Source organism: Oenanthe melanoleuca, chromosome 2 (genome assembly GCF_029582105.1).
Source record: "Oenanthe melanoleuca isolate GR-GAL-2019-014 chromosome 2, OMel1.0, whole genome shotgun sequence".
Classification (NCBI taxonomy): domain Eukaryota; kingdom Metazoa; phylum Chordata; class Aves; order Passeriformes; family Muscicapidae; genus Oenanthe; species Oenanthe melanoleuca.
In genome coordinates, this window is record NC_079335.1 from 132,977,831 (window position 1) to 133,000,895 (window position 23,065).

General features: G+C 41.0%; 1 protein-coding gene across 4 annotated transcripts in view; it reads right to left on the reverse strand.

The window, feature by feature from the left end:
* Positions 1–10,297: 10,297 nt before the first annotated feature.
* MKX (mohawk homeobox) overlaps positions 10,298–23,065 on the reverse strand; it is a 47,957-nt gene continuing 35,189 nt past the window's right edge. For 2 of the 4 annotated variants that reach the window (XM_056485402.1, XM_056485401.1), the window contains 2 exons: positions 13,019–13,052; positions 10,298–12,906 (listed from right to left, as the gene is read on the reverse strand). In XM_056485402.1, coding sequence (XP_056341377.1) covers positions 12,720–12,906; positions 13,019–13,052 — 221 coding nt within the window. In that variant the 3' untranslated portion in view covers positions 10,298–12,719. The remainder of the gene's footprint in view (positions 12,907–13,018; positions 13,053–23,065) is intronic. The other 2 variants (XM_056485404.1, XM_056485403.1) reach the window with 2 other exon arrangements.

Sequence of the window (23,065 nt, forward strand, 5' to 3'; positions counted from 1 at the left end):
GATGCTCTGGAGCAAGTGTTATTTGAAACGGCTTATAGGATCTGTTCCTGTGCTTTTCTTTGTGGTCTGTCTGCCTGTGTCAGGCTCCAGAAAACACTGAAAACATTCAGTCTCCCATGACATTGAGTGGAGAGAATATGGGCTAATCCTGCAGCACAGCCTTCAGAGAGCTTTGTGCAGGAACTCCAGGTTCTGCTCAAAACAAACATACCTTCTGGAGGGTTTCTGCCCAAGTATTTTTGAGGCCAAAAGCACTTACAGATCCTTCAGGAGCTGTTCCATTGCACCTAGTTGGAAATTTCCTTGCTTTCTTCTTCTGGCAATTTGAACTTACATGTTAAATGTACATCCCTCTCTGTCAACTTTCTTGTTTTTCAAGTCTGCTGTCTTCCATCTGGGAGCCACCTCTGTCCCTGATGTTAGACTCTGAAAAGCTGTGAAAGCTAAACAGCCTCTGATGGATGGCTGCCCAGTCTCCTCTGCTGGCTGGCTGGTGGGATCAGGACTTGCTGTCCTTCCCCTCCACTCTTACGCCTGGAATGTAAACACACCTCACAAAAACAGAGGGATAAACCAGCTGCTATTCACTCTTTTAACCATCTATTGAGCAACAGACCATGCCATGTTTATAAGGCAGATTGCTGAAATGGAAAGTAAGGGTGGAGATGTGACCTCAGAGGCCATCCTGTCTCAAAGTACCATCAATGATACCTATTTAATTCCTGATTAATCTGTCTCTAACTTGTTCTTTAAAAAAGCTTAGTTGATGGAAAGTCTGCTACCCACACAGAATATGTATTCCAGTTCTTCCCTATCTGATCCCCTTTCAGTTGGCATGTCCTACTCAGGAACTCACCTACCATCTCCTGCTGCAATTAAAACCCAAAATTGCTCAAGTGTACTGCTGTATAAAGAAGGGATTATTCTCTTCATGTCTCCGCTGACCACATAACACCAGATCAATTAGATTTCCCTTTCAGAACAGGTTCAGTCCTAGTATGGTTAATTGGGTGCCTCCAGTTGGTACTTATCTATTCTAAGTGCAGCCCCAACAGAGCTCAACAGAGCAGAAGACATTCAATTACACATCATATAGTGCAACACCTACATATACAACTCAGTGTGGCATTTGTTTTTTCACAACAGAATAGTTTTGGATCATCTTCACCTTGTGATCAGCCTTCATCTTCTACAGAACTCCTGTCATGGTTTTAAGGAAACCAGGACACTACCTCACCATGCTCTGCACAGTTCATCACTTTGTTCACAGATCCTTGCAATACAGTTGATGAATTCTGTTATTTTTCAAGCCATTTCTCCAATGTATCAAGGTAATTTAGAATTCTAACCTTGGCCTCTGATATACTTGCAAGGAATACCAAACTGACAACAAAAAAATGTATCAGGATTCTGCATTGCAAGAGTTCCACTTTTTTTCTGCTGCAGACCACCATGAAGAGCAGTGAAGGCAGTGGAAGCACATCCCAGCAGCAGCAGCCAGGTGTCTTTTCTGGGCTATATGTCCCCTAGGAAGTGGTTGCATAAAGCTAATAGCACATATTGCACAGCTGGGGAACCTTTCCTTTATTTCTTTAGACAAGCTATTGATGAAAATACTGAACACAAACTGCCAAGGACAGACCCCAGTGGAAGTCCTTGATGGATACTTTCACTTTGACAATGAGTCCTTAATAACTTTCTTGAGCTTTCCATTTGTTTTATACACTCTGAATGGTAATTTAAGCTGCATATTTCCTCTGCTTATTTCTAAGACTGTCATATGGGAGGTTGCCAGAAGTCTAACTAGGATCCCAGTGGCTGTCTGATCTATTGTGTATCCTCCATACATGCAGTTTGCTCTACTGTCACAGGAGGAAATCAAATTGGTTTATGTGATGTGTTTATAAGAAGCTCATGCTGACTGTTACTTTCAGTACCTTCCTGCCTTGTGCACAGCTTGACTGGCTGCTCCTGCAGATCCCTGAGATGTCAGCCAACTGTCTGGAATTCCACAATTTGTCCCTTATATGGCTGAGCAGCACATGTTTTGGTGGATCAGTTGACACCCTTGTACAGTGCAAATAGCCAGAAATGGAGCTGCCTATGCTGCCCTATGGGATCAAGTGCCTCTTCCTGCCCCACTATTGTGAAGTAGGTGTGGCCAGGATCAGGGCACAGGTGAGCCTCAAGTGTTCATATTGGTGCTTTCCTGGTTGATCTACAGGCCCTGGAGAAGTGGGTAAATGACACATGAAGGTAACTTGATTCCTCTTAGAGTACTGCCCTTCTGTCTGGGTTGGTGCAGCAGTGCCTCAGGCTAGAGCAGTGCTGAATCACCAGAGCTGTGGTTTCTCTGGGCTATGGTTTCTCTGAAATTTACTTCCCACTTGAGCAACAGGAGCCATCAGAACAAATTACTGAAAGCAAGACATGGGAGTACATTGCCAGGATTCTCAGTAAAAGGTGAAAAAGGAGTCTCTGGGATCTTTCATTATCAAGTGGAAACCAGTATCAAAGCTCCTTTGGTTTTGATGAAAGCAGAGCTCAGCCCAGGGTCTGTGACATTTAAGACTTCACAGATGAAAAAGTAATGACTCCTCCCAATACATGGGACAGGTTTTCTTTTCATTCTCACAGAACAAGCTAAAAATTACACTTGGCCTTTTGTTTCCATGCTACTATTTTGTTGCTGTTGAGGGAATGCAGCAAGAAGAAGCTTAGTATTAGTTTACATAATAATGTTTCCACACGCCTGTATTTAATTTCAAGTTGTAAATCCAGGTACCACCAAATCCTACTCTCATGCTGGTACAGGTCCTTGTGAAACAGATATGGGGAATATTTCATTTTATAAATTGTGTATATATTCCCACCACAGCTACCCACAAGGAAATCTCAGAAAGAGTGCAACCTCCTTGTATTTTTGTTCCTGAAGGGGAATCTGATTGATGCTCCTTGGATGTTTGATATTGACTGGATTATACAGCAATACCTACATTGTTTTCACAGTAAACACTTGTTGCAAGTAGCCTTGTCTGAGATAGCAGTAAGGGAGATGTGGTTTTCCAGGAACTCATAAAGGAAAGGCTTTTAAATAAAAAGGTGAAAGAGGGTGGATAAATATAACTTGTAACTATATAACACTTCACATACTTTAAAGTGACAAAAGCACCAGACTTTCCAGCCGAGTCTTTTCCAATTTGGCACTGGGCATGGCCTGATGGGGTACACCAGTCTGGGCAGGCTGCTCTGGAGAAGACCTTCCTGCTGCCCACCTACAGACATCCTGCTTAGCAGACATCAGCCTCAGGACTGTAGTCAAGGGTTTAAAAGACTGGAAATTACTGAGATTTCTTTGTTCAATGTCTTGAAGCATGGTGAGACGCTCTTGGCTGTTTGCTGGGCTTTTTCCTCACTTTTTTTTGCATGTGGTTTCACTGCCAGTAAAAGGTTGGTGCAAAACTTGGAGCACTCTCAGTTTTCTGGTTGCCATTACACTTCTCACTGAGAAATATATTTATTATTGGTGTTGCAGTCTTTAAGTGATGGAGATGCCTTCTTCAACTGATGATCTCCTTGCTTTCTCCAGCTTCCTCTATTATTTTTAATCAACATACATGAATGAACACCACATAGATTCTTCCATTACTGTAGTCGGTGTTTGCTTTCCCAAGGATGAAAAGTACTAGCAAATGCTATGCTCACTATCTTCATTTTCTATCTGAAGGCAAATTCCTTTCAATATCCCAGACAGCAGAAAAAGCCTCAGAGTTTCTCTTAAACTTAAACCAAATTTTTTTGAAGGCAACAGGACACTGATACAATGCAGCAAAAGCAGCATTGTACTGGCTGAAATGATTCAGCATAAAAACCTTCTCTCAAGTACTGAAATACAGACTTTTATATCCCAGCTCACCATGCAAAACTGCTCTTGTTTTCAAGACAATGAACATTAAAAGTTCTTCAGTGCAACTATGGAGAATGTATTTTCCCTGCCTGTAGATACTTTTGAGATGGGAAAACTTTTTTTTCCTGGTTGTTATAAAATGGGTTAGAAAGTGTAAATATATAAACAAATGAAGACAAATAGCTAAAAGAACATTTTTAAAAAGTCAATAAACATCATTTGGAGACCTCAATATTTTTATAAGTTTCAATTATTTCTATTTTGGCATTGATTTAAATCCTTTTTGCTATAATTATCTTACATTTCAAGACAGCTAAAGTAAATCTGAAAACCTAGACTTATTAATTTAAAAAATATAAATTGGGGATTGATCATCTCCAAGCTTCCTTAAAAGAAATCCAAAGAAATTAAACACAGTTGTCCTGTTCCACAAAAGGTTTCCGATTTGCTGACCTGGCATTTAATTCACAAAGATTTAGCTGAAATACTGCTGACCATTTTTCATGACTACACTGGCTGCCACTGAGTACTTGGAACACTTTAAAATCCGGCCACATATTTTGTGGCCATTTCACAAGATTCCCAAAGTCAAGATTAACATTTTAAGTGCTGCCCAAAGCATTTAGCCATGTACTTCAGTTATAAACTCTCTCTCTTCCCTGTGAATAGAGTTTTTTCTCTGGATGTGAAGGCAACAAACATGAATAGAGAATTTACTATCTAAAAGAAACCTATTTGTGCAGTGCAGTGACAGCACTTAAGACCCCAGTGTGGTGTCTTTGGGTCTGCTGTCCTTTCCCAAAAATGACAGCAGGGTTTTCTTGTGCTGCCTGGCTTCTGGATTTCTTCTGATTCTTATGAGCACGTTCTCCAGTTCCCAGACCTGGGAGAAAAATTCTTAAAAGGGTGCAAAAACAGAGCTTAAAACCCTTTAGAGTGAGGATTCTCCTCCCTGTACCAGCTGATATGAGGAAAATCAGACTGCTCTGCTGAACATTCCCAAGTCACAGGGACTGTCCTAAATAAAACATCTTATCTTACACCTGAACTGGTACATCCACACATTCCTGGGCAGCAAGAAGTCTTTCTTAGAGACAGATTTCACACTTCCTAGGATGAGGTTATCCACATGTTTCAGTGTGCTCCTCGGCTGATACTGCAAAGGAGGTAAGCAGCTGTGGCCTGGGCTCAATAGGAGTCTTCGTGGTGTGGGTCCCAATGGTTTCTTGATAGTGTGGTTTGTCTTCCCCAGTCTTAGCTATGTCAGATTTGGGCATCTGTAGCTCAGTCTCATGCTGCAGTCAATGAAGAGATGGAAGTGCTGCAGAAGGTAATGCCTGCCCTGGGACATGCGACTGAGATGGAATTTTAAATTACACTTAACATCAGAAACCCACAGACCCTTAAGTGCATCAAATTGTGTGTCACTTACAAAACAGCACTGCTGTCTCATACCAGCAGTGAAGGACACCTCAAGACATCCCCTGGTGTTTAGAGCATCCCCAGAGAAGAGTCAGCTTGTCTGCATGGACCAAACTCAGGATAAGCCTTACCTGGACTCACACAGGAAGCCTGTGGCATAAAAGGGTCTGCACTCTAGTTCTTTATCAACAAACTATCCTTCTTATGCTCAAGATAATGTGCCTTTACTGTAAAGAAAGAAATGTCCCTAATTTGTGGTTATTTACAGCACTGTAAATCAGGCACATGCCACGAAGTACCAATAAAAATTGTTTAAAATCAGCCTTAAATAGCTAAACTCTCAAAAGCAGCTCATAAAATGAGACTTGGCAGTTCTTAGGTAGTTATGGTTAAATTGACAGTCCTTTTGGGAATTAAGATAGCCAAAAGCAGTAGTAGTTAGGAGTGAAGTGATAGATGGTGAGCTTGTTGGTTGAAGAGCCTCTATTGCACACTCCTGAGGCTTCATACGTTCATTGGCCCTGGTCTGTGAGAAGGGAGATACCAAATTTTGTTATTGAACACCAGCTTGTTGAATCATACATCGTTTGCCTATATGGCCTGGAAACTGCAAAGCCAGAAGACTGAGCTTTGGCAAGAAGGATCCCATTGCTGTCTGCATGAAACAGGAGACTTTTCAGGCAGGAGGAAAGATAGAAGGACAATTAAGTCCAAAGCAGCCTGAAAGGAAAGTTAAGGGAATCTGGAGAAAGGACCAATACCATGAAAAAAAAAACCCTTCCATAAAGAAACCAGATCTCAGCTCCTTTTAAAAAGTCAGGTGCACAAGTTATATTAGTCTTGAGCCAGGTCTAACTTCCGCTGCCAATAACCACTTCCACTGCCAATAACCCAAGCTGACATAACAGCAACGTTAAGGAGTTTTGGGGTTTTTTTTTTCTGTTGCATTAGGCATTCATGTCTCTTTTCCACATCTTTTTTTTTTTTTTTTCTCTTAATTCTTTCCCCCCTCAAGGTTCTTGTATTTTAGCCAGCCACCTCCCTTCTTGTTAAACAAGAGGAGTTTCAAGATGGGGCCCAAACCTAAACACTGGCTCCATAACCCAGCACTGTGAAAGCTGTGGCTTTGGGTCTCAATTCTGCTGCTAATGAGAATCAAGCACACCCAGGCACTTGCAAATCAGCTCGTAAAACATGAACTGGGATCAAGGCTGGATTCCTGTCGCCTCCCTTGCAGTGTGTCAGTGCAGTGCTCTCAGGCAATTCAGCCCCTTGCATCATGCTTCACCTTTCTTTCCTGCCCTACATAAGTAGGCTGGGCAGAGGACAGCAGGGATGCCACCAGAGCAGCTTCCAGCTACCAACATCCTCCTACAAACATCAGCTCAGCCACACAAAGGTGTATTATTGCCTTCTTTGGAATACTGCACCAAAGCACAGAGAAACTTGTGGATATCGTGAATAAGACATAGAACAGTCAACGACCCAAAGCTGCACAGACAAATTCACACCATACCAAGCCCAGTTCATGCTCTTTGGAGGACTTTGGTTTAGCAGCTCAGGCTTGATGCCAGACTTGGTTACCCAAGCTTCTGTCGAGCTGGCTCAGAGCAGGCATGCAATCGCCTGCTCTTGGCCATGAGAACATGACTTGGCCCTCAGACCTTCAGAAGTGTTTCGATTTGTTAGGTTAGGAGCCTGAAACCCTTTGAGGTTCTTTCTAATTCTCCAAGAGTCTCACAGATTCTTCATAGTAGCACAGGAATGAGAACAGGAGGCTGTCATGCTTAAAGCTGTCACTGTGACCACTGAATTGGTGCCAACTGGACTTCAGAGCTGGTAGTGGAACACTAGAGGATCTGGTATTCTCAGTCTGTGCTAAGTCCAGGCGCTATTTCCCTGCAAGTACCAGGCTCAGGTTTAAGAAAGTGTGGTCACACCAAAGACTGAATGGAAACACACTTGTGTAGAAGGTTTCGTAGCAGAACATGGAGTTTCATTGCAAGAATAGTTTGATTGTGTGAGAAAATCATTGAATTTGGCCAGAAATGTGGGGGATGCTAAAAAGTTTTTTTACAAATATATTAATGGTAATAGGCAGCGCAAAACCAACTTTGGCCCATTGTAGGATGAAGATGTTCACCTCACAAACAGGAAGGGACATGGACACAATAGAGGTGTTTGATGCATTCTTTGCCTCTATCTTCAACATGGATGATGAACCAAGGGGGTCTCTGCCCTGAGCTGGAGGACCCCGAATGGTCAGTTTGAATGAATTGCAAGAATGACTGGTTTCCATTCAACCTCAAAACTATGCAGGATTTGCTTCCTCAGCTGGATCTCTACAAATCTATGGGATCTGATGGAAATCATTCAAGAATCCTCAAAGAGATGGCTGGTGTCTTCGCAAAACCACTCTTGATGATTTTCGAGCAGTCCTGGGAATCTAGAAAGTTGTCCCAGTTTTCAAGGAGAGCAAGAAGGAGGACCCCAGAAACTACAGGCCTGTCAGCCTCACTTTAGTGCCTGATAAAGTTATTTAGATTATTCTGGAGATTATTCTGGGAGGTATTGAAAAACACCTGAAAGACAACACAGACGTGGTCACAGCGTGAAGTCTGACAGAGTTCAAGAAGTGTTTGGACAATGCTTTTGGGCACATGGTGTGATTCTTGAGAATGGTGCTGTGCAGGGATGGGATCTGGACTCAGTCCTTGTGGGTCCCTTCCAATTTAGCTTATTCCATGATTCTTTGATTTTGTGAAAGTCAAACATGATAGAAACAGCTGCACCCTTCCCTTTGCCACACAGCAAGAGGACATCTGAAGCAATGCCAGGAGCAGTGGCAACCTTTGCTGTTCTGTTTTTCTCTCCTGGCGGTACTGGGATCATGGCTCTGCCAGGACTGCTCTGAGGTCCTCAGTGTTCTTCTGAATGCAGAAATTATGAATAAGAATTGTATAGCCCTGGTGGAGCTCAGTTTATAGAAGTTTTTCTGCAGCTTTGGAAAGCTGGATGATGAAACACTCATCACTTACTCATCTTCAACCCCACACAGGGGATTCACTAGCAGATACAACCATCTTCTCCAGCCCCTAGAAGCCATGTGAGGAATATGGCCCAGGATTTCCACAAGACTGAAAGATACAAAGGCATGATGGATGGAACATGAAAGCCTCTAGAAAGATTCCTGAAGGAGGATCCAAGCTTGGTGGCTGCAGTCCCACTACTTGGCAGTGCCTTAGCAGGCAGGGTGAATCGTGCCCCACTGGCAAGGCTCCCTGACTGGCCCTGAGTGATTACACATGCCAGTGATTCCTCATTCACCATTCACTGTGAGAAGGCACTTCCCTGGCATTTCAGAGCATCCCCCAGAGCAGCCACCAAGGCTTTTCCCTGGTGCAGGTCCCCTTTTCACTAATGCAGAACAATTCCTACGCTGTCTCTTGTTGCTGGGGATGACACACAGGGTAAAAAGAAGGACTTTCTGAGCATTAAAAGTACAGCCAATTCCAGAAGCTCATGATTATTTTTATAATCAAAGCTGCCTCCTGTAATAGCATGTCACATTTGGTGTTGCTCATCTTCACTGATGGATAATTTAGGTAGATAAAAAACATAATTCATCAAAGCCAGGGAACATAATGAAAACCTCTGTGAGTAAGAAAATTATGAAGAAATGGGTTTAAGCCCGCACAGCCTTTCCCATACCAAAGCTAAATCCATTCTTCCTTTCACAGAACAGACATGCTACCAATGTTCTTCTCCCCCATCTTCTCTTTCTAGCTCAAAATACAGTGGCTATTTCACACACTTGTGTGTGGGTATCCAAGTCCAGCTGCCATCCTGCCAAACCCCAAGTTAAAACAAGCCACCAAGTTATCAGATGTCTTCAAAATAGCCTATGTGTTGTCCTGGGACTTGCCCTCATTCTCCCTGGTGGAATGCTTCACCTGGCATGCATATCTGTGCATTAGTGGAGGATATGAGGCTACAAAGTGAGAACTATAGCTCAGTGGTTGCAGCAGTGTGGTGAGGAGAGGAGTCTGCAATCCTGAACCTAATATATATTCTAACTACTGAATTGAAAATTGGAGCTCCTCTTACTCAGTGGTTTATAAGAGTTTGGAGTGCTCAGCTCTGGCAAGTGATGTGACAGAGTAGGTGGGAGCAGATTGAGTTGGTGTCTTCATGTCAGACTCGGGTACAAAGTAGGTGCCAAGTAGCTCAGTATCATTAAGATGTGGGTGTTTTTACACATTCCCAACAGCAAAAGTCAGGCTGTACATACTCCCTCAGGAACTCAGGTATCAGCTGAATATCCACATCTCCACTGACAAGCTGGAAACCCAGAGGAGTTGCAGCAGTACTTTATCACAGAACAGCAGGACATAAAACCTGGACATAAAACCTGGAAGTGCTGATTGCCCACCAAATCTTAGCTATCGCCCCTCCATGCAAATGGAGCAGCTTTGCTGATGCACAAAAGTTGAGATCACTTGGACTGGGCTCTCTACTATGAGCACTGAGCTTCTGGATGGGCTGACTGCATCTCCTTCTCCACCAAGGCTCCAGAGCCAAACATCCACACAGTGTAACGTAGGCAAATGTAGCCTGTGCTCCCAAAAAAACCTAAACTACCACAGTCTTTCCCAACTGATGGACCTTCTCCAGTGACTCAGGTCAGTGAGTCTATGGCTTCCTCCTGCTCTCCTCCAATGTGGAGGATTTATTAGCATCATGCCATGTTGCCATTACTCAAACCTTGCTGCAGTCATTCTCATCAGGGATGAGCTAAACTGCTTCCCACAGCTACACAGCACAAGGTGTATTGATCAGACTGACCCTTCTGTTTCTTGCCTATCACATGCTTGTGTCCCAGTACAGGGAAACCCTGACTATTACAGGAAACCAGAAAAGCAAATGCCTAAGGACAGATAAATGAATATTTAATTCAAACCAGCAAAATGTTGTTTGCAGTTATTTATTTTACTAAAATGGTTACATATGTTGAAACAAAGAAGAGCAATAGTAATAATGTTTGTTTTTCCAATATCATAAATAATTACTGAGTTTTCATTAGCTGTTGGCTCAGCACTGATCATGACTTTTGTTATTTAAAAAAGACACACACATAATTCATCAGAATTCGTGTTTTCAGAAAACTCTAAAGCAGCAGTAGAAAAAAAATAAATTAAAGGAAACAGTAACAAGAAATTAGGCCAAGTATTTCTTAAATTTAAAACCCACTTGATGTGTTTTACAGATTATTCTTGTGCTTTGATCATTGGAAAAGAGCACCATTAACAAGTTGTTTATACAATGGCTTGCCTTCTCCAGTTTTACTTCAGAGGAGTCCCCAAAAGTACCCTTTTTACATGAAAAAATTTGTTGTTTATACAGACAAAAACACTGAATATTCCTAACAGAAGAGTTTGTCAAAACCATGAATTTATTGTCACAAAATATTTAATACCAGAATAACTTATAATAGTATGAACAAAAGTGAAGTATTACCTCTCTGCTATTAGTTATAAACTCACATTATTATGCCAAAATCCAGTAAAGTATTAAAAATTAATGTCATGGAATCTTAGACACATAATGATGCAAGTCAGTAAAACATACTTCAACTGTTCATACAGTCACAACATACATTTCTTGCTTGGCACTTTAAGTCAATGCAAATCAGCAATTTAGAAAACAAAGTAAAAATATATATGTACAAAATATTTTCATATCAAATAATTTTCATTGTACACTAAATAAAACCAACAACGTTATGTTACATCAAGAAGTTTCCTAAGAAGTCACACCAAGGCTGATATTTGCAATGTGTCTTGACTATTTTAGTGCAACTGAAACAGCCTCTATTTGCAAGTTAGTTACATCATTAGCATAGTCCTGCTTCCATTGATGTGGGAGTTCTGTCATTAAACTCAGCAGGAGCAGAACTAAAGTCTTGTCTTGTTCATTGATGGCTCACCAGAAAGAGAAGCAAAGAAAGGGATAAGTAGGAAAAAACCTGACAGAATACCCACAGGAAAAAATCCAAATCCTAGCAACAATCATCTCTTTTCCAGTTTTCTGTAATGGATTCTGTATAAATTGGTTTTGGCTTTGCCACTGTTTATTCAAGCACTGTAAACCTCATTAGACTATTGTTATATGACTTAAGAATAACTTGTACACCTCCAGATAAAATTTAAATATAACCCTGGTTTTATGATAGTTATTACACTCAATAGTCAATTTTAGAGACATGACATTTAATACATGGTTTAGTATCTTCTTAAAACCCTCCTGCCTTAAATGCTGAGATTTTTCAATGTTTCAATTCCTTTTGTGATTCTTGTTTGGGCTTTGATAGTTTATGTAATGGGCTTTTCTTACTGAAATGTGAATGTCAATCAACTGTCCTTCTTTATGCAGTACATACAAAATAAAAATGTTTAAACCACATTAAAGTAATAAGTTCCACCATGGAAACATTTCTGAATGGCACTATAGTTTTAGTTTTGTACAAGAAGAAACCAATTTTACTTCTATCAAAACTTCAGTAAGTCACTAGTAAAGCTTTAAAATTATAGAAATTCAACTTGAATTTACAACTAGTCTGACTAAAACCTTCTCAACTAGAAATCTTTAATGAGCAACACAGCTGAGAGCATATGTATAAGTTCAAAATAATCTGAACAATTAACTTATTTCCTAAATTTGTGTGTTCTAGAGTATTGCACTTTTCAAAGGAATGGTTTTGGTATCTTAATATACTGCATATACAGGTAAGAAACATGCATAACAACCTTATTGTCACTTTGACAAAACATACTGTACAATTTTTATAACACTGTTGATTAAAAAAAAAAAGAGAGTGAGAATGATGTAACAATTTCATTAAGACTCGTCAATTTGTACAAGTCAAATAAGCACAACTCTCCAGGGCCTTCAGCAGTAATGTGTTTAGCCCTCGGCTGCTTAAGCCCACTTGGAATAATATACAAAGTTTAAGCATTATGGCATTGTCATTTTGAGGCATAACACTGTTGTACTATGCCCACGTTATAGCTTATTTTTTCAAAGCAAGGCACTTACTGTAATAGCAATGCAAACATCTTATGCGCACTTTGATTAACATAAAATAAGTTAATGCTTTGATAAAAACAGGGTTTTTATAATTTACATGCCTTTTATAGAAGCAGTTGAACATTTCATTTAATACAATGAAAACATCTGAGTCAGAAGGGACCTTAGTTTTTTTAAACTGACCATTCTGTAAAAGGGGACTTATTTTCCACATTTTCCTCCTGTCTGTGAATCTGATTTTGCTGAAAACCAATCCTGTGAGGAAAATGCCTGTTTGACGTGGAAAAGAAAGAGAACCCGTCCCTTAAAACTGCTGAACTAATGGCACTTTAACAGTCTTTACTTCTGATATATGTGATGATTTCTGAATGATGCAGCTGGTAGTTCCCTGCAGTTTGTCCTTCCCCTGGGCAAGGTTCGTTAGGGCCATAGCTGCGTTGATCTCCTTCCAGTACGTCTCATCTTTGCTGGGTCCCTTTCTGTTAGCTGCACTAGATTCAAGCAATAACAAATATTTACACACACATCTTACACAGCCACGTGCTATCAGGAAAACTGTGGTAACAATAATAGTTTTGGAAAACTGTGAAATCCCTTACTCACCTTTCACACTTATTTGGTCCATTCTCCAGATTTTCTGAAAACAGGAAAAAAAGAAGTCTATTTTATTTTAATAGTTTTAAAAACAAGCATGTTCAGGGAATAGGCATACTGAAAAACAACCCAAGATTTATTCCAAAATTGATACCACATTTAAAATAAAATCTTTTCTTTGACACACATAAAGGACCAGCTTCATGCAGGCATCTTCCTGGAAAAAGCTACACTGAAGGTGTAGCTGTTCTTGAAGGCTCACCTACATTTTGCAGGGTAATAGAGAAGTTCTTCAAAATATATTTATGTTTTGAATACCAAGGCCATAAGGAATTGCAAAACCTAAAAATAAAAATCAGCTTCATTGCCTTTCAGTGAATGCCTTCTAGTATGCACTAAAAATAGGACTCTTATCCATGCACACAAGATGTGAGTGGGTTTTAATGTGCCCCTTGCCCAGGCAGTGCCTCAGTCACAGAGGAGGCTGAAGGGGACACAAGTAACAAGCACCCTGGGTTAACAGCCCTCAGAGATGAAATTGCATCACAGGCATAAACTACACTTCCTCATCAAGAGTCATATTTGTTCATTCACTAAGTCCTCACATCCCAGAGAAGCCAGAAATATTTACCAGGCAGAAATGTAAAAGCTTTATTCAGTGGGTTTGCTGTCCTGACACAGAAATACATTATAGAGAAGCAAGAATCCAATGCCCAACTGCAGCACCTATGGAAAACAGTTCAAACCAAAGAAACAGCAAATGGCATGGGCAGGAAAGGCTACAAGACCCAAAAACCTCTAAACACAACATAAATCTCATAAAGTACTCTACACCTTTGCAAGGCCAGATTGCCAAATACAAATCAACCTTACTGCTAGATTTCCATCAGATTATTAATTAAAAGTTAATCTTGTCTTTAAACACAGCTTCCAGTGGAATAACCCTTGGTAGCCCTCTGCTTAAGAGCAACCTCAGCCAGCAGCCCATTGTCTCCTACAGCCAATAATTCAGCTTGGCTGCACAGCCCAGTGCTTGGAGGTGACTGGAGACCACAGTCCCACTGAAGAACCACAGGGAGACCAGCTGCAGTTTCAGAGACCAGCTGTTGCCAAACTGTTCCATCTAGCAGAGCTCCATCCTTTTGCAAAACAGCTTTATAAATAAATGTTCACAGGTGACCAAGATTTAAGTTTTGTTCCAAAAGTGCACTGCTTAAATCAGTATCTCTTAAGATCTCCTAGAACAACGCTTGAATGGGATTCAAGAGGGGGAAGACCAGCTTATGCAGAGGACAAGGAATTAAGGAAAAAAGAAACATTTGATTCAAAAAAAGGTACTGGGTGACACATAACTTCTTCATGCTGTACTTGGCTATGAAGAATTCTTCAGCCCTGCTTCATTGTTTATTTTTTAATTAGAAACAATTTTCAAGACGAGGTTTAGGACTGAATAGGTCAGTAGGTATAGAAATGGAAATGGCAAGTAATAGAGAACATCATTGCCAGAGCAAACCTGGATATAAATACAGCTCTCTTAAGCATCTGTCACTTTCTTTTGCTGTTGGAAAATATTTCCTATGAACAAAAAAATTGCTTGTACAAACCTCTGAGGGAAGTAGGTGTGAATGGTGACACACATTCCAATTCCAGCGTTTATTTGAAGGAGTATTTGCAAATACTTTTTACTGGTGTTAAGCCCATTCTAAAAGAAAGCATCTTGCCCATGGTATATAAATGCAGTAGCAAAACTAAAAAATAAAATCCATGAGGGAAAGAGATGCCCATTTTTTTACTTTAGTGAAGATTTTTCCTGAATCACACATATTTTATTAATCTGTTGGGATTTTATGTTTTTTTCAAACAATTTATGTCAAAGAAACTCAAAACTGGGTTAAAATAAAATCATCACTGCTAATTTGCAAAGCTCTGGCTAATAACTGCTCTCAAAGCATGTTAGTACAATAGAGTTGAAAATACATCATTTCAAAGAACAGGCCCTCTTTTTCTTGCCAAAAATCCTTCTCTGACAGCATATACCAGTTTGCACTACCACAGCATCCAAGCAGCTCCCTTGTGTCTGAACAGCCCTTAGCAAAGGAAATAAGTATTACCATCTTTTTTTTTTTTAGTTGGGGATGACCACAATGAGACAGCCAAAGACCTTTCCTTATGCTCTCCTTGACATCTTGCCAGTCAAACCAACTTGATGTGACCCAAAGCAAAAGTGGGGTTCACTTCACATGCCATGAAACTGTCATTTAAGTCATGTATCTTTGTATCTTTACTTGTCCCGACTCCATTCATAAAAAACAGAGATGTCCTCCAAGAAATGAATTCAGCTGTTCTATTTAACACTGCAGCCCAAAGTCCCTGAGTGCTGCTGCAAAGCCAAACCCCTAAATCCTGTTCTGTGGCCCCTTCCTCACACTTCTGTCCTTTGGACAGCATTATCATCCATGTGGATATGCTGAGAGCTGGATGGGGGAGGACCATATCTCTCCTTTGGCTATTCAGTATATCAATGATTCATATCTATTTTTATATAGAGACATTAGTACACTGCTAGTATAACTGCAGCCTTAATGGCTTAGCTCAGACTGGAAGAAATGCAGGCTGGTCATGTCTGGCTCTTCACCGACCAGGGAAAGAACATAGATGACAAAATGTTATCAAATGTATTAAAAAATCACAAAACGGTGAGCCTTACCCAATATTTTGCTTTTTCTTCATCTTTTGTAATCTATCTGCTCTGCCTCCAACTACAAATTAAAAATTTTGATAATTGAAGCTTTTGATACTTAAGGTATCTGCACAAGAGTTGAAAAGTATATTTCAGCTGTAAAACCAATGTTTTGGTGAGATTACTCCATGAAAATAATCAAAGAACTGCATTGTCAAAACAGAAAATGTTCATTTTCTTGACCATCACATAACACGGTCCTAGATTTCATCTCTGAGGCAATGATGAAATGGCAGTGGGGCTGGGTAACCTCTCTGGAAATGGTGATGAAAGGAATGGAAAAATGATAGAATTCCAGGAAGTAGCCTCAGCTGAGGGCTCACCCCAGAGCAGGTGCTGATGGGCACTCCACTCATGACCCTCTCTCTACTGCATGAGAGGCAGCACTTCACCAGCCTAGAGGTACCAAGGCTGCACCAGAGCTGTTTTGTTCAAGCACTGTGGTTGCCTTTAATCTCATACACCTCCAGTGGCAGCACCCTGGCCTCTGCCTAAAGTGTGGCTCTCTCACTAGTCAGATCAAGGCAAGCTGTCACACAAATTTTAATCCCTACAGACTTGTCAAGCTTAGATCTGTGTGTCCAGTGACTCCTGGGAAAGCCAGCACTGATGAATTATTTTATCCCACACTATTCCCAAGACTCATTTGATAGGTTAAAAATGACATTTACCCTACTCCATACAGACATGAATATATTTTAACAGCATACAGCTGGCCAGCACAAATAATTTTCCTAAACAAACAACAGCAGTGCTCCATAGCATATTCAGTAATTGAAACCAGAAGAAGCTGCTGCTGATGGTGTTTTGTAGTGTCTCAAAAAGGATCATGCTTCTTGTCAAAGGATGGTGGTAGGCTTTCACCACATATTGAGATCCTATAATTAATCTATTTAATATTAAACATCAGAAATACCTTTTTGCTACAGGTTTGAAAATCACCTAAAACAGTGGTCATTTGCTTTGTAGCCAGAAAGTTTTAAACACTGTGAAAATGGAAACTTGATCATTTAAAATTAGGGATTGTCATTTACACCTCACTTTCTGGTGCTTCATTCTGCTCCCAGTTGTAAGCATCCAGAGAATCAGCTTTTGCCTGGCCAAGAATGTCTCATTCTGCTCTCAACATCCACCCAAAGAAACCAGCAAGGCAGGATATTTGTTCCCTCTTGTTTATAATAGGAAGTCACTATAAATCACCTACCAATGGAATTCTGTATACCTTTCCATTACTATGAGTTTTCAGTATACAGTTTACTGTAGGGCATAGTGCCAAGAGTGTAGACACTAGACAATACCAGCTTTGTGATACAGCATGGTATTTTTCAGGACTCACATCATTACTAATAATATACATGGCATCATTTTTTTTTCACCATGAAATTTCTTCATAAATATTAACTGGCTGATCCTGACAACTCTCTTGCAAGGTAGCCTGCTGTCCCATTTTAGCAGAGATGGAAATGAGTCTCAGAAGTCCAAAGTCAAAATACTGCCTAGGTAGTATTTTGACTATTTCAAAAGCATTTAAGAACAGGATTTTCCAGGATTTTTCTTGTATTTCAAATATTTTCCTTTGTTCTTCTGCTATCAGAAAGGACCAGCCAAAGAAAATGAAGCCCAGTGTTCTTGCAGGCAAGCCATCCTTAAACTGCACAATAGCATCACAGACCTCCAATTTATTCTGCACAAAGGCTCTGGTGACATGGAGCTTGCAGCACATTCAAATATTTCAGAATAACTCAGACACTTCCAGACTAATAATTTCTATATAATTGGACAACTTCAGGAGTGTGCTAAATAATGTTAATTACAGTTACATTTTCCAATTCGGATTGGAGAGTTCTAACCTAAGAATATGTGTGTGTGGTGATAACTGCACCTAAGGCTGTGCTGGGAACAGCAAAGGCAAGACTGACCCCTCTGGAGGCACCGTGCAGCCTCCACTGCTCCTGGGGTGTCCAGCTCGGGCTGAGCCACAACAACTGGCTTAAACCCTGCTTTGTGCTATCAGGTAACACTGACAAAGCAAAGATGGCTTGAAACCAACAGGGGAAAGAATGTGTGAATGAGGGAGTGAGACAGAGAGGGAAGGGTACAGAACATTATGTAGTGGGGAAAAAATGGACATAGAAGTCAAGACACAGTAGGTCAGTCTCACATGACCGTCATATTTCTTGAAGCTACTTAAACATGTACAGATTCCTGATGAATTACATGTCTTCTATTCTAGCTTAAAATAGAGGGGGAAAAAAAAAGAACTGCTGGCCTCAAACGGTGAACACTATAAAACATTTGTTGGTTCAGTAAAAGGTCCTGTATAACTTATCTTCATTTTAAAATTGGCAACATTATTCAGTTGTTTCTCTCACTGCCTCTCCTGAACTTTCTTTTGTTGGTTTTGGAGACTCTGGCTTAACATGTGTTGACCAGCATTTTCAAAACAAGCAAGAAGAGGAAAAAGAAGGAGAAACAGGAAATAAACTGGAGCAGCTGAAAGAAAAATGAACATTACATGTGTGAGTAAATTAGTGGGGAGATGAAGTATTTCTGTAGGTCACATACACACACCTTGACTCCAGTATTTTCCAAACCACACTTTCAGGGTGCATAAGACTTTCAGATATCTGTTTCTCCAAGAACAATATTAGGTTAATTTGAGTTAATACTCCTGTGTTCTTCTGCATTGACACAGCTCCTTTACCCCTGAAGGATCCCAAAGTAAACCATGAATCACACACCACCACTAATATTCACCCACATCTGGGGAGGGAACATGGCTTAGCCCAGGCTGTTCAATGCAAGGGAGAGGAAACTGTAGCCCAAAGGAGCAGACCAGGGCTTTTGCTCTTATTAAAAATGTCATTTAATATTGGTGCAAAAACTGTAGCACCTTTTGAAAAACAAGAAAACCTCAGCTTCTCTGGCATGAATTGGAGGAAGGAGGAGCTGACCATCCCATATTTATATTTGCAGTCTCCCATTTTGAGCCTAATGTAACCAGACAAATGAGTTTGTAAACATGGATAACTGCTCAGCCAGTGACCCACACTACCACAGGCTTTCCACACCCAGACAGGACTCATCCCACCCAGCAATGAAACTCCTAAAACCCTTTTCTTTTTGCACCATCCTCCCAGTTTCCTCAGGGACAGCAGACCTATTAAGGATGAATTATGGAGAAGTGCAGACAGGAAAGCTCATGCTGGAAGAGACTCCAAACCACTGAGTCTCCTGCAGAAACATCCCTCAAACACACCCTGGTGGCTGATCTCCTGCAGACCCCAGGCCATCTCCACATGGGACCCCTTCAGTGCTGCTCCCTGTGAGTCCACTCCTGCCCAAAGCAGGGAAGGTCTGTGTGAAACCATCTGGTTGGGGCTGGCAGTGCTCATGCAGCAGAACCTTTTGGTGGAGGAATGAAGGTCCCTGCTGGAGTTTCAGGTGACCTGTGGCTGCAGACACAGCATGGCAGTGTGACCTGGGAGAGTGCATGATGCCAATCACTGCTGGTCTGATCTCAGGGGCGTACTGGATTTCTGCTGACAAAGATTTATTACCATGTCCTTTAGTTGGGTGGGAGGAGGAAAGCTGTCAGAAGCTTGCAGGAATGAGCTCTGGGCCCAGGCTCTAGAGAAAGCTCCTTTTCAGCAAAGCTTTATTTTACTGCTGTTCTCTTTCTTCCAGGAGGAGGTTACAGAGCAGCTTGTAATAAAGTCACCCCCACAACCCTGTTACCTCACTCCTTTGGCTTCAGAGGGACACCAAGTGTAACAACTGACCTGTCATCAGCTGTTACGTCCTTTCAGATGAACAAACTGCATAATGACAATTTATGTTCACAGTGACTACTAGAGTGAATATTTTTCCCTATTCACCCAGTGGGTTTTTTCTCAAGAACAGCTATAACCCTGGTCTGACATCTTCTATTAAGATGCATATGGTGGGTCTTGCCAATGTGAGAAACATCTCTTTTCCATCATGCCCTAGACCAAACCTTTTCTGTGAAAATATTTCATTGCAATTTGTTTCTTGCATCAAGCTTCACATACAAGTTTCAGCTGTGAAGGACTGCTAACACTCAAGTTTTTCCTGAATACCTGAGCATCCAGAGACTTTTTTATGTTGTGCAGCCTGGAGCCTGCTGCAGTGGGAGTAGGCATCTAATTACATTTTAATACATGTGATTTTTATAAAATGAGTGTACATGCCCACAGAGACTGAGATAGGTGTATTTTATAAATCACAAGAGAACTGAGTTTGCAAGTCTGTATTAATATTTGCATTAGTAAGTGCACTGAAAGCCCCACATAATAGTAGGCGTGGTGCAAATGGTCTTAGAATCTTGAATTATGCACATGAATGTAGGAATTTATGAGTTAGCAAAATAGATAAAAACCTGGTGTAAATCACTTCATTGCTCAGGCTATGACAGCTGACTCTAGATTTCCCCTGACCAGTGACAGTGTGTTCTCCTTGGTGAGATTCAGGGCACTGTGTGATTCTTGTTTTCTTAGCCAGACCTTAGCAGAGCCTATAAAGGGAGCTGTGAGTGTTGAGGTGACCTGTTAACAAACTGATGGCTACATGTTTTTATTTTCTTTACAAGTTTGCTGCAAAGCTGACGGAAATAACTTTTTTCTCATTGAGCTGGCATGTTTCTCATTGAGTCGTGCAATGTTGTCAGATTCCTTGGTGACAGTCTCCCACATGCATTTCACAATGCATAAAGAACATCTGATCTAGGCTTCTTGTGTGTGTGTGTGTGTTATTTGGGAAGGGATTTACAGCACAGGCTGTGCTGACTCATCAGATGAAGTGGTTTGTCCTTCTGTTGCAAACCATTAGGGGTTAACTTTGAAAACCACATTAGGCAGCAGGTAAGGGGGGGGGTGAAATAAAGAAAAGAGGAAAAAGGAGAGGATGAAGAGAAAAAAGAAATAAAGGAAAGACTGTGGGAGATGTTACAAAAAAAGAAAGTGACAAAATGGCAAATGAAGATTTACCAAGAAAAGGAGGAGTAAGGAATATAAAGAGAGAAAACCTACCACTGTGTCAACTTTCTTTATTTTTATTACAAAATTATCCTTCTCCCACCCAGGAAAGTTGCTGTTGTGCAGGCAGGCACGTTCAGTCTTTCACTCTGGATCTAAAGATTTTAATTGGGAGCTCTTAAAGACTAAAATAAGGCTTTAAAAATAAAAAGCTAAAGTCAAATGCAGCCAGGGTAAGCACTATTACACTCCAGCACGATTGTTTTTCATTAAGAAAGCAAGGTGAAAGGGAGGGTTTCAAAGCCATATTTCAACCCTAGGCTGACACGACAGCAGTAAAATCTGATTTTGTTATGCTAGTTGGCTGTGGGTTTGGGAGCAGACCCTATATATGTGGTGTAATGTTATGATATGAATGCATGCACACGATATTTTCAGAAGCTTCTTGCAGAATTTAGAGAAACGTGCCACCCATTCCTGCGGCCCCGATTGCAGGAGCCAGCTCCTCTCCTGTCCTGGGAGCCAAGCAGGCTCAGACACGGCCCATGCTGCACAAAGACAATTTAAATTACAAGGTGCTGTATTTTCAGCAGTGGAGGAACTTCTCAGTGAATGCCAGAACTGATTTCCATGCTGTGTTTAGCCAGAAGCATGGAGTAAAGAATGGGTAAGTCTGAGAGACGAAATTTGGTTTCTTTCACTTGCCTGTAAGATAAAGAACTGACAGATATGGTCTCTTTAAACACAGCTTCTTCCACCACTGTATGGAGTACTGAAATGTGCACAATATTTAACAAAGAATCATAGAATATCCAGAGATAGACCCACAAAGATCACTGAAGTCCAACTCCTGTCCCTGCACAGGACAGCCCCAAGAGTCACACCCTGTCCAATCATTTCTACAAATTCAGCTTGGTGCTGTGACTGCTTCCCTGGAGAGCCTGTTCCAGTGCCCAGCCACCATCTGGGTGAAGAACCTTTTCCTAATATCCACATAAACCACCTCTGACACAGGTGCAAATACCAAATCCCAGATCCCTAAGTAGTGTCCCAAATTTACTGCACTGTGAGATCATAAGCATACAAATTCAAGCAGCTTGTAAGAAAAGTGCGTCAGCGGGGCTCCAGCCATCAAACAGCCATAAAAATGGCTGTAAGCTGCAAAAAAGCCTCATGGTAACCCAGACAACTGTTGCAGAACAGATCCTGCAAATCCAGGGATTACATATGAAATTTAAAAGATTGTTTATATCTCCAAGGAGATACAGATATTTTCAATATATACCTACCTGTATCTGCTTCTACATTTTGTTTGCATAAAATTGGGAATGGCTAAGCAATCTGCCTTCACACTAAGTACACTATGAGATCCAGCAGCACAATCACACATGGCATTTTCTGTGGTCACTAGTTCCTGAAGGCACATGATGAGGTTGTGCCAGGGCTGGACCTGGAGCAGTTGGTGCCACCTTTCCCTGCACAACCTTGGTGCCATGACAGCAGCTCCAAGGCTGCTGCAGGAAAAGGACACAAGAAGAGAGAAGACAGTCAGGTGGACTTACCACATTAAGTAATCATGATAGTGACTGACAGTCTCTCTGCTTGTGCTACAGGTTTGTGAGTGGCTCAGTAAGTCATTCTAAGCTTTTCACAGGTGTTTGCCTGGGCTTTCAACTTCAGCATGGCTGAGCACTCACAGGTGCAAATGAAGTTAACAAGAGTGTTGTTTTGCATGCATAAAAAGCCATGAAATCAGAAGCATCCACAAGGTCTTACACATCTAAAACTACATTAAATTGTTATTGTTTGGTGCCTTACTTATCCATTTGTGAAATCCAACAGATAGCTTATGAAAGCACCTTTATTAAACTTTGAAAAGGCCCAGACAGAATGTATCAATTGGCACTGAGCAGCACATCATGAAATCATCCTGTCCTCAGAGGGGCTCAGCTGTGCTCATGCTATGGATTCAGTGGTACATAATCAGCAGGGAGAACCCAATGAGGATATAAGACAGGTTTTGAGGCATCTTTCAAACTAGGCCAGGTCACATATGTCAGAAAAGTATCACTTTCCTCATCTAGCTCAAAATGTGATGAGAACCCCTTTATTCAGCATCCTGAGGAATGAGCACAACATGCACAGAAACCTGTAGTCACATACCTCCCAGACCTTATACAGAATAACCAGCAGAGAGAAACTGCTCAGTGAGCTGCAGGGAAAAGAGCTGCCTGTGGATTATTCTCATCTCTAGTTACACAAAAGTGATTTTAGTGTTTGATAGCATTGTTTTTGAGTCAACTCTTCAGTTTGTTTCCTTTG